This window comes from Ctenopharyngodon idella, chromosome 12, assembly GCF_019924925.1.
Source record: "Ctenopharyngodon idella isolate HZGC_01 chromosome 12, HZGC01, whole genome shotgun sequence".
Lineage (NCBI taxonomy): Eukaryota > Metazoa > Chordata > Actinopteri > Cypriniformes > Xenocyprididae > Ctenopharyngodon > Ctenopharyngodon idella.
Window position 1 is genome coordinate 23,280,304 of NC_067231.1, and position 12,574 is coordinate 23,292,877.

A 12,574-nucleotide genomic window follows, 5' to 3' on the forward strand; every position below is an offset into this window, starting at 1 on the left:
TAGTTCACTCTTGTCAGCAGACTCGCATGTGGAGTCTGTATACACAGCAAAATCCCCAGAGTTAAATTAACTCTGCTCAGAGCCCTCTCTATACAGTGTTAAAGTAACACTGAAGCAGAGTTAAAGTTAATGAGATAATTAAGTGATTAAGTGATGATTGAGCAGTGATGAACACCTGCTGTTAACAAGCAGAATCACTGAAGAGAAACACAGGAACTACAACTGAGTTCCAGCCACAGTCTAAGATGAACTCAACTGAAGATAAAAGACATTAAATCTCTCAAGATCTGATTAAACAACTCCACAAACAGCATATTATCTCATTAACTTTAACTCTGCTTCAGTGTTATTTTAACTCTATATAGAGAGGGAGATGTTCTCTGAGCAGAGTTGATTTAACTCTGGGGATTTTGCTGTGTACTGTATACATTCAAAACGCTCACATCCGGTGTAGGGAAGTATCAGCAAAGTCCCTTTAAGACAATTTCACTTGGCGGCCATCTTTGAAACGCCTCTCGGGCATCCAAGTGCAGCTCCTATCTTTTTGAATAGGGAAACATCAAATTGTCCAAAACTGCTCACTAAGCTTACAATTAAATTTCATATTTGAAATCTGACAGTCTACAGTCTCATAAAGCTTGTTTCTTATGTTCAAAAGTGTTTAAAAAAGCTTGTTTTTCCATGTTAGACCAGCCAATGCGCATGCGCAGTCATGAATGCGAGTCTGAGCCTGTTTCTATATAGAACCTTTTTCTTCTAAGAGTGTATATATTAAGACAACAACAACAAAAATGCAAGAGAGAGCAGTCAAACAGAATAGTTTTATTTTTCTCACTAAGTTTGACACATTTGAGGAACAGACTTACAACCACTCTCGCTTAACATTATACTGCAATTTAAAACCATCGTACAGGCAAATATTTCAGGAAAAAATCAGTGAATCTGCCGCTCTGAATCAGAATAACACACGGGACACCAATCCGGCTTGTGCCACATCACGTGATACATTTCTTTGGCAGAAAACACATATTTTTCCTTTTCCTTTACCTCCTGAGTTCTCATTTGATCTTTCAGTAGTTTAAAATTGTTGAATCAAATACAAAAATAGTACAGACTGTTGTCTAGTTCAATCTAAGCTAGACAGTTACATAGAATAAACGCCTTCACGGGCAAACAAACAGGACATATCGAGAGTAGCGTATCGAGATTTAACACACAGAAGTGTGCAGGTAGCATCGAGTCCCTCCTCACTGTACACTGTTCTCAGTCACATCTGCAGGCTCGTCCTCCTTGATCACGTCCGATGTGTTGTTTCCAAACCATTTGAGAGAAAAAGTCACAAGATCATGTCCATTTTGTTCAGCAGTTTAAATTGTTCCTATTGGTCAATTATAAGTCCAACATCTAGTTTAGCATGACAGTCTGTTAAGCGTTGCAGCTTGAAATGCAAAAAAAGCATTTATCTGTTCTTCATAGTTTAAGGAAATATAAAACATGTGTTGGCTAATAAATAACACTCTTTATGTATACTATTAACACCCTGATCATAATACAACCCGGCTTCAATCCTCAAAAGATAGCAGGCATGTACAGCATCATTTTAATAGGGTGAATACAGGTAAAGTGCAACACTTTCTGATCATTTGTAATCACCTTTGTCTTTTTTTCTTTTTTTTAAATAATGATTCAAATGGCTACATTAATGTTAATGATGATGATTTAGCTTAAGTGTCCCTCTTCACCTGTAGTCACCCTAAATACATCATTAAATACATGTTCATTGAAATACCCCATTACATAATATGTTGTCAATTATATATTGTTTGATATTTATTTTTGAGTATTATGAAGATTTTCTAATTGCCTACTCTTAAAACTTTAATACTTTAAAAGGGTAATCATCACTTTTGTATATTATTTCATGGATTTAGCTGCAGATATTCAAAGTCAAACTCAAGGGAACATGATTCCTGCTATAACAGCAAAAAAGTAATTTGCAAATTGATTTAAATTGAAGCACTGGATAATAAGTAAATAAACATGATCTAGAACACTAAGCAAATTATGAAGAAAGAGATTTGACAATAAAAATCCAAGTATGATTATTAATAAAATCATAAAAGTGGGTTCAGAATGCCATGTCACCATTACACAATGCTACTCTCAGGCAGGTGACAAACACAAGGCAGCTGTGTGTCGTGAACTTCATTTTAGTCATAAAAACACTTAAATACCCTCTCCTTTCTAAAACTCCTCCATTACTAGACAAACAACACTGCATTGATATTTCACAGTAAAAATCAGTTCGGTTTAGTTTTGTTACATTTCGCTAAGATGGTTTCATTCAATTTTTGATGCAGTGATACCTTTAGCGTCTTTTTTTCAACACTTTCCAAAAATACAGTATCTGATGTTGTAAACAGTCACAGTCAGTTTTCAGTAGGTCCATATGAACTAAGCAGATCCATCCAAAATCTCTTTCATTTATTATATGCCAAATTTTTGTTGGTTTCTCTTAATATGTTTAGTCATTTCCATGTTTTTCCTTCTGGGCCTTTTTCAAAAAGGCTGCCCTGAAGTGTTTGCTGACATTAAGAGGCACTGTCACTGAGAGAATCCAAAAACTTCCAAAGAGATCCAAACCTTCTTCTTACTGAGGTCTCCTTGATCAAAAAAAGAAAAAGAAAAAAGAAAAAGGTGGGTCTGTCAGTGCAGCTCACTGTTGGCAGATTTACTCTCTTTCCCCGTCTTCACTGCTCCCTTTAAAATAGAGTAAAACACATATTTACATTAGCTTTATATTTAGTTATAATGTATATGTTTTAATTGTATATAAACATTTTTAATTTAGCTTCCGTTAAGGATAAAAACACTGCTTCAAACATGCTGTCTCACCTCCTGCAGAATCCATATCTGAATCTGAGACATGTGTAATGGAGAAACGAGACACATTGGATGGAGAAACAGTAAAACGGGAGACTTGTGCCGGAGGTTTAGTGCTGCTGGTCGTAAGGCTCGGCTTTGCAGTGATGTCCGGAGGAGACCCCTTGGAAGATGTGGGAAGGGGCAGCAATGGGAAATCATCTTCCCATTCAAACCCTGCACCTAAGATCAAAGACAAAGCAGGATGGTAGATACTTAATGATAGATACTTAAATCTTTTGTGCAGCAAAAAGCAAAAGGAAAAAAAAGACTCTTACTCTCTTCTGAGATGTTTCCATCAGAAGAGTCATCGGAGGCATTGACTTTTTCCTGCTGGTTTTGCACTTTATTCTTTGCACTCGGTTTGCTTGATTCTCCACCCAAGGGAAAACTGTGATCTGCCAGCTCTCTGGTTGGGCTTTCCTGGAGGCGTTGACACACAATTTTATGATTAAACTTCAAAAGTACTCAAACGTGATTCAATATGTCATCGAAAACCGTCTTAATAAATAAATACCTGGTCAAAGAGAAAGACGGTGACATCATCAAAGAAGGACACCACCTTCTTTTTGCTTTCCATTTCCTCAGACAGTGAATCACTGAGCAGTGTTGGCATCTTAAGTAGGCTTCTGAGTTTGTGTGCATCACTGCAGTCGCTCACAATAATAGGAACGGTCAAGATCTCATCCTCGCTTTCTTCGCTCTGCTCCTGGATGCTGTATGTGCGCAGCTCCTCATCGGACTCATCACTGTCTTCAGAGTCGCCATCTTCCTCATCTGCCTCCTCTCCATCTGTGGGAGATACCCGTCCTTCTAGTGGAGGGGGAGGAGAGCCAGAACGTATGGAGCTTCTTTTACATCCTCCTTCTTTACAGTCCTTCCTCCTGGATTCCAGCCCCTCATGAGTAATAGAACTGTTCCTTTCTGCTGTTTCCTTCTGAGATGCTAATTCCTCTTCAGACAAAATGGTACAGCTCACATCTTTGACTATGGCCTCTTCATTCTCATCAATGAGGACCTCTGAAATGGACTCAATTTTGGTGTTTGCAACATCGCCCTCAGAAGTTACTTGCTCAAGAGACAGACTATCTTCAATGCCAACTTGTGTGAAAGATTCCTCTTGCTTTACATCGGGACCAAGCAAAGCATTTGAATCTGATACTTCAGATTCGGGTGGTGCAAGTTCTGCAGAAAGATCTGAATCTACACCAAGATTTTCATCATCATCATCAAAATGATCTTTTATGGCAGACACTTCATTATCAGGAGGTGAGATAGACGAACAAAAAATTGTGTCGCAAGCAGACACACCTTCATCTATCTTTGATGGAATGTTTGAGGTGGCATCATCAGCCTTTTCAGGAGTTTTTTCATGGTTCTTTGAAAGATTTCCATCTCCATCTGTCTCCTTCTGTGGAGAAAGTAGCTCCTCTTTATCTATAATTTCCTCTGGTCCATCACTCTGATCTTCAAGTTCATTGATGTCCTCTTCGCTTTCCTTATCTTTCCCCGCATCATAGTCAGAGAAGTAGGCCGAATCTCTGTATGGAGTTTTTTCACTAAGTGCTTTCAGCTCTCCATCATTGCTCTCAGATGTTGTCAAGGCCATTACAGTATTAACATTGTCTTCTAGCTTCTCATCCTCTGCCCTTTTAATCTCTTGTTCTTCGCTGACGTTAGTCCCAGATGTTATCTTTCCCAAGGGCTGGATAAAAGCCTTGGAATCTTGTAGCTCATGGGGTTCCTTTAGGACAAACTCTGGAGATTCATTGTTTTCGGTGTCATAACCACTGTCCACAGTCTTGGGAGAGCTTGATGGATGGATGGATGCAGGGCTGAGTGTCTCACTAGAACATGCTGTAGAAGGTATGTCAATAGAGTCCATGGAGTCCGGGGTACCGACCTGCTTTTGTAATGACTTAAATGTTGGATTGGCATAGTCAACAGTTTCTGCTTCTACTGTGAATTCACCAAAAATCCCTGAGGTTACATCAGTGATGTCGTCATCGCTGCAGTCATCAATCTCTACCAGGCTGATACTAGAGCGTCCACGGTCCACACCACTGTCTGCTGTCTTACTCAACTCTGACTCTGGCTCTGATTTGGGTAACTCTGATGGGGATTTTTCCAACTGTGAAGGGATGGCAGTAATTTCAGTGTTAGGATCTGCTGGAGATGCATCTTGATGCAAAGCTTTTTCTTGTTTTGAGTTTGTTTCCCCTACCACAATATCCACATATTGCTCTGAAATGTCAAACTGTTTGGCTCCTTCCCTTGATGACTCTATTTTGGAGACTATATGTCCAGCAGATAAAGGTGCTTGGCCTAGATGTTGGTCTTTTGGGGGCAATGTCATGGTTTTCCCTGGAATACAGTCGATCATGAAGCAGTTCCTCACAAGTGTTCCTGTTAGAGGGTCTACAAAATGTGAACTGCTCAAAGCTTGACAACATGGTACAGGATATACTTCAGCCTCTCTGGGTTCATGGCACATGTGGATATACGAGTTGCACTCGGGTGAAGGGTTTGAAGCTATGTGTCTTCCATGCACCAAGCAAGTGGTGCTTTTGACCGTTGTCTCTAAGTAGTCAACAGGTTTAGCCATATGGTACGGCAGGGTCTGCTCTTCTGGCCACGCATCCTCAATGTCTGTCATTGGCATAGTGTAGTGGAAGTCTGCATACGAATCCTGGAGACAAGACCCCTGCCTCTGACGCAAAGTCCTTGCGTTTGTATTTGCTGGATTGCTGGTGGACCAGCTTCTTCCTCTTCTCTCCACAAAGATGTCTTCCTCTTCATCCGAGTCGCTGTCATCTCGTCCTACAAATATAGCACCGCCTGACGCCATGTCAATACAAACTGAGTGGCTACCTGGCATAGTTTTCCTTAAGGAGCCCATCATATCATAGTATCCTCCTGTAACATTCTTTCCTATAATGGAGCCTTGAATGTTCTCCAAGTAAGGATCAGCATAGCCTTGTGGGGGACTTCCGAGTGATGGTGAGATGCCTAAAGGTTCCTCCAGTTCCCCAAGTGCCTGTCTCAGGCTTCGAGACCCCCAGCTCTCTTGTGGAGTCTCTGTTGGGTCTCGTATCAGGTAGTGCTCCATGACCTTAGGAGGTGATGGTTCATAGTAATAACCTCCATCCCTGTCTTTGTACGAGACATAGTGACCAGACTCCCATGCCCTAAGGGGGCTACCATGTCCCAAAAGAGGCTCCATAGTTAGAGACATGGAAGGACTGGTATCGGAATCATAGGCACTGCTTTTATGGACATCTGCTGACCAGTAAATGTCTGGTTTAGCTTCAGGGGGACAGTTCATACACTCCCTAGAGTCTCCACTACCTGTTAGAAAGCTTCCACTGCTCCCCCCGAACTCTGGGCTGTAAGCACACATGGTGAAGTTCATATCAATATTGCTTTGTATTGGCTCCTCAATGCGGATATAGTACTCATTACTCACTGATGGACTATGAGCACTCAGGACTGGTACCACGGCAGGGGTATGTAGTTGTTTGGGCTCATAATATGAAGGAGAAACCCCTAGGGCGAGTCCTTCAACAGCACAGCCCCCCACTATTCCGCCTGGAGGGTAGTAGACCTCCTGACAGTGGGGATTGCTTTGACCCAAAGTGCCTGTTGTGGATGAGGAATGGTAGTGCTGTTCAGCCTGTGCCTGCTCCCACTTGTACTCAAAGTTGAGGCCATGGCTGGTTTCGGTAACTGTTAGGATGTCATCTCCAGATTCTGAATGGTAGCCGTCTCCAGTGGGGAACTGCTCCAGTAGGGGGAATGAGGAAGTTGTGGATGAGAGGGGCATGTTGATTGCAAGCGCACCAGCTCCATGGAGGTTAGCATGGCTTGTGTTTGGTCTCATGGAGTTCCAGCGTCTCTCGAAGTCTTCCTCTGCCTCGCTGGCTCCTTTGGCACAAAGATAACTAAGCAGCAGATGAACTTCTTCTGCATTGGGCCTCTGGTCAGGCTGAAGCCAACAGAACTGCATTACTTCATACCTGGTGAAACAGAAACACAAACACTTTTAGGGCAAACACTTCTAAAAATACACTGCAAAAATGACATCTTAATGAGCTTCTAGGTCTTTTCATCTATTTTTCAGTAAAAATAAACCTAAAAATCCAAAAGAAAGGGTGAAAATTTAAAGGCTCTAGCGAAGTGAAAATTCAGGGCTCTAACTCTAGGTAATGGTTAATGAAATGAGTAAGAAGAGCAACATAAAGTTTATTAGACACCCACCAGCGGTCAGCAAGAGGGTACTTAAGAAGTGGCTTAGGCAGCTTCAATTGTTGGTCCTTCACAGCATAGCTAAGAACCTGTCGGTCTGAATAATGGCGGTACGGCTGATTCCCCAATTCAAACAGCTCCCAGATGGTTACGCCAAGAGACCTATTTACAGAGAGAAAGTACAATGTATTCTGGTAACTAATAGCAATTAATGCATCAGTCAATAATGACTTGTTATCTACATAGCCATACAGACACTATAATAATAAAGGTTATTTAAAGGATTAGTTCACTTTAAAATGATTTACTCACCCCCAAGCCATTCTAGGTGTATATGACTTTCTTCTTTCTAATGAACACAATCAGAGTAATATTAATAAATATCCTGACACATCCAGGCTTTATAATGGTAGTAAACGGGACTATATTAAACTATAACTCCTGGATGCGTCAGGACATTTATTAATATAACTCCGATTGTGTTCATCAGAAAGATGAAAGTCATATACACCTAGGATGGCTTGAGGTCCTATCCTTGAGTAAATCTTGGGGTAATTTTCATTTTAAAGTGAACTAATCTTTTAAGAGGTGTGTTCTTCCTAAACAGCCTAACTGCAAAACAAAGGCCTAAATTCAACATTATATTTATGTTATACTTCCTTCACACTGAATGAAAAATGTGTTATTTGTTCTAGCCTTGTGTAAAGGTACTGACCAGATGTTGCTTTCCTTGGTTTGGTCCACCACCAGCAAGTTACCATGAACCTCATCCACCAGTTCAGGGGCAATCCAGCGTAAAGGAATCCAGGTCTGGTCTGATGTCACAAAGTAGTCGTCCTGGGAATGAACAGATATGAAGAGTGAAAAAGCACAAAATCAACTTTCAAAAGTAGATTAATGTAATCTAAACTTCATGTTTATGAGTTTATAGATATTATAGATATATTATGTATAAAAAATGTATAGATTTAAGTGTACATACCTTGTACTTGTTGTGTGATAGTCCATAGTCTCCAATCTTGACATTTATGTCTGATGTTAGCAGGCAATTTCGTAAAGCCAGATCACTGCAGAAAATCAGAGCCACATAAATAAATAAACATATGATAAGCACCTTCTGAAAATAGAACATGGCCTAAACGTTTTCATACCGATAGCTAGCTCAAAGATAACTGGATGTTATTTACTCAATTGGAACCACGCATAAAATTAACAGTAGCCTACAGTTACAAAGTATGGCAGATACAGTGCCAGAAATAGCCATCACTTCACTTGCATTGTGATGTTATTTTCCAAAAATAACTCTCTTGTCTTCAGGAATCTGTTCAAAGTATCTTGGCAAGGAAATGTTGAAGCTGCTTGAAGATGTGTGGTGACCCCCGGCAACAAAATCACTGATGCTGGAGTGGAGTAAAAACACTCAGGCAGCATCAGGAGATTGTTGCAGGGAGAAACCATGAAACAGGAAGCAGGGAAAGCAGATATTCACACTCATTAGCTTCATACTCCTACTTCTAAATCTGATGGCAGTCTCCAAATAGTCTATTTGAGAATGATAATGATGATAACTATTATACTTCCTAAAATTAAAGGATTCAAAGGTTCTCTAAACAATGATTTGCACATTAAAACAGAATTCCATACATTAAAGTATGTATGAAAGCATTGGCTGACCTATGGGTGAAGTTGTTTTTGTGAAGGTGAAGCAGGCCTGAAGTGATCTCACACGCCATTCTCTGAAGCAGTAAGGGGTCAGGGGTCATGGAATCTGCTGCCCGGCAGCTGCGCAGGTAACCTTTAACATCACCCTGTCATCATGAGAAACATAAAACAAATGCTAAAATACAAAGGTAAGGCATAAATTCAAATCAGTATGCATAATCTTCAAAAGAGTGTGCTGTCAGCTTGATTTGCCTCAGCTATCCACTGGGGGGCGTTATATAACAAGACATTATGAGGGCAGCAACATTTGATGTTGTTGCTAAGAGTTGATCTGTTTAAAAAAAATGATGTAGCACATGTGACCTAGGTAGGCAATGGTAGGATGCTTACTGGCCCAATTCTATTAAGACTCTATGATACTCCCTAAAAAGTAACTAATTCTGTTACTTAGTTACTTTTTATGGAAAGTAATGTGTTGCGTTACTTTTTCTCTTTTGGGCTGGGCTTGCTTGTTTGTTTTTTAACAACAAAAAAGTTTAATTTTTGGCAAATGTAAAGGCCCTTTCACAACAAAAGTGAAATGAATAAGCCTTAGGCTAAAGGAAATGCAAAGTCAGTCAATAAATGTGGAAACAGTAACTTTTGTTACTTATTTACTTAGATATTTTGTTGTAAATTTAAAAGTAATGCGTTACATTACTAGTTACTTGAAAAATGTAATCTGATTATGTAACTCGCTTTACTTGTAAAATACACTCCTTCCCTTCAAATCTGCGTGTTTATGAGATGAGCCAAAATATAACGCTAAAGGTCTGAGGTTTTAGAGAAGAAAAAACAGAGAAAAAGGGCAAAATAAAATAAAAACAGAAAGACAGTGCTATTAGACTAACCAGTGGGCAGAACTCCATGACCACTAAGTAGGGTGTGACCTCTGTGCATTGAGCGAGGCATTGCACTAGCGCCGGATGCTGGAGAGACCTGCAGAAAGAGTTTTACCCCAGTCATCACTACAATACACTACAATCATTCTCCACATTGATTTTAAAGAGATCACTCAAAAATTAATATTCTGTCATCATTTACTTCATGTTGTTCCAAACCTGTATTAATTTTTTTTCTGTTGTAGAACCCAAAAGAACAATTTTGAAAAATGTCTCTGTTTGTTTTGTTTTTTTCTCCATACAGTGAAAGTCAGTGGTGTCAGTGTTGTTTTGAAATCCCTTGACTTTCGTTTTATGAAACAACTCTCTTCAAAATATCTTCTTTTGTGTTCAACAGAAGAAAGAAAGTCATACAGGTTTTGAACAGAATATTAAGAATATTCATTTTTAAGTGAACTATCCATTTAAAGGTGCACTATGTAATATTTTCTGTCCGCTAGAGGTTGCTAGAGGCCTATTCAAAACAAAGGCGTGGCTTGATGATGCCAAGTTTGAGCGTGGAATCTTGGGACATGTGGTCTTCAACGGTGGAATAGAATTGGGATAGGACTCAGGAAGAAATCATGTTCATGGATGCGATTATTAACGTTACTGTAGTATGAAGCAGAGCAGGACCGAGTGTTGTGGGAGCTGAACGAGGCTGCTGGAGCGATTGCGCAACACACGCCTCACGAGCAGCGGAACTTTTATTATGCCACAGTCGCCGGCGCTGCTTCCGCTTTTCCAGTAATGAGTATGAGGTAACGCAGCTCTGTTTATCATATTAGATACATTTATGGGTGCTGAAAATAAAAACATTACTCTGTGCGTTCGCTCGGCGGCTGCTGTGAGACACTTGTTTGAGACACACTGCAGTAAGCTAGATCGATTTTAAAATAGCATATTAAATGCTGGATGGCTTGTGTTGATAAATGGCGTGAGATTAATTTTAAAACGTATTGTATGATGGAGAAAATTCTGTATTACTGTTACTTAATATAAAGCTGCATCTGATTATGCTATGTTAGCTACTTCACAAAATAGGTTTTTTTCTCTGAGGCATGGTAAAGCATGGTACTCGCAAAAAATCAAGAAAATTAGACAATAAGACTAAACGTGTTGAGCTATATAACAACAATTAGTTTTCTGTCTATAAATATATCAAAACAGTTGTTCACTTGTCTATTAAAACATGTAATATATTAAAGCGTCTTTGGTGTTTTCATGGTTTCTACAAAATAAAACCGGAAACCGGGGGTAACGCAGATATGACGCAACTGACAGGCGACTCCTCACTTGGTTAAAATTGCAATTTTCTCACGATTTACAAATAGTTGGAAACATTTGGGATATTGTAAGTATTCAAGTGAACAAAATGTATAACACTGGCCTAGTGGTTTTTGGATATTTTACTGCAAAATTCTTACATATTGCACCTTTAATGTCCTACATTTTAGTTTGTTCATTACAAATGACTCATTTTAGCAGACATTTTACCCAAAGCAACTTAGAGTATATTTTTATAAAGTCAGCCACCCTAGGAGGAATTTGAACAACTTATCAATTAACAAACCACCTTATTCATTCTTGCAAAAAAAATTAAATAAAAGATATAAATGAAATCCACACAATGCATGATTTGTTTACCGGTATGGCCGAGCCTCTTCCAGGAAATGCATCTGGTCCTGCACACTGGCACTGGCCTTCAGTTCCTTCACCACCGCCTGGGTACTGCTGAGACCAGAGTGAACCTCCCCCAACAATACCTGCGAACGACACCCCACAGACACACATATACACAAACACACAAGGGAAAGACAACAGAAACACACATACAGGTATGAACAGAGGGGAAATGGACAACACACACAATTATGGACAGGGTGACACAAATAAACACAAAAAGATGTGCACAAGAAGGAAATGGGCACACAGGAAGGAAGGAAGGAAATCGAAGACAGATATTCCACACAAACAAACCCAAAAAGATTTAAATCAAGTCCAGGAATCATGCGAAAAGTTGCTCAAAAGGAAATGCAGAAAGACGAAACAACACAAAACCAGATGAGACATCGGTAAACATGCAGCCACAGAGACAGACATACAGATGGACATACCCATTCAATGGAAAGTTGGGATAATTGGGGTAGTGTGTGTGTATGTTTATGTATGTGTGTTACAAAAAGACAAAGAGGTAGAGAGAAAGAGAAAAAATGAGAATGAAAGAGGCACAATAATTCTTATGAAATATTAAAGTGCTTCTGGAATTCACTGCTACACAGAAATTCTCGCAGGGAACAGTCAAGACACGAGTCCCACATCAAAGCTTAAGTACTACTGAGGCATGGCAAAGGTAAGGCAGCGTGAAAGATATTTTTACATCCTTGGGACTAAATTACAGTGCTAAACTGAGCTAAACCTTTGATCCGTAGCAGTACACACGCTTAGGGCATCCATGTCTGCGAGGTGCACATTCAAAACAAATATACAATGAACAATAGACCAACTAGACTTACCTTGCCAAACCAGCCATGTCCAATCTCTTTTATGTAAAGCAAACTGTGGCGGCCAAGATCTGTGGATCTCAGGAGCTGGACTAAAGGAGACAGAACAAGATATTAATTGGCAACTGGAACAGAGGCATTTAAAAACCAATGAAAACTAGAAGGGTTTAGGATTTAAAAAAAGAAAAGAAAAATGACGTAACGCGAATAAGAAATACTTCTATTGTGCAGACGATCAGATGTTCTTGCTTCTATTCTATTGCTGGAGAAGAACGATCATCAGGATGATCATATGTTGACAATATAATTTGAAATGAAAAA

The 12,574-nt window shown here is 39.7% G+C and overlaps 1 protein-coding gene across 5 annotated transcripts in view; it reads right to left on the reverse strand.

The window, feature by feature from the left end:
• Window positions 1-802: 802 nt before the first annotated feature.
• aatkb (apoptosis-associated tyrosine kinase b) overlaps window positions 803-12,574 on the reverse strand; it is a 54,900-nt gene continuing 43,128 nt past the window's right edge. For 4 of the 5 annotated variants that reach the window (XM_051915595.1, XM_051915596.1, XM_051915599.1 and 1 more), the window contains 11 exons: window positions 12,266-12,345; window positions 11,397-11,515; window positions 9,720-9,807; window positions 8,842-8,975; window positions 8,150-8,234; window positions 7,883-8,004; window positions 7,180-7,329; window positions 3,440-6,938; window positions 3,201-3,345; window positions 2,896-3,105; window positions 803-2,760 (listed from right to left, as the gene is read on the reverse strand). In XM_051915595.1, the coding sequence (XP_051771555.1) occupies window positions 2,732-2,760; window positions 2,896-3,105; window positions 3,201-3,345; window positions 3,440-6,938; window positions 7,180-7,329; window positions 7,883-8,004; window positions 8,150-8,234; window positions 8,842-8,975; window positions 9,720-9,807; window positions 11,397-11,515; window positions 12,266-12,345 (4,661 nt within the window). In that variant the 3' untranslated portion in view covers window positions 803-2,731. Of the gene's footprint in view, window positions 2,761-2,895; window positions 3,106-3,200; window positions 3,346-3,439; window positions 6,939-7,179; window positions 7,330-7,882; window positions 8,005-8,149; window positions 8,235-8,841; window positions 8,976-9,719; window positions 9,808-11,396; window positions 12,346-12,574 lie in introns of all 5 variants that reach the window. The other variant, XM_051915597.1, reaches the window with a different exon arrangement.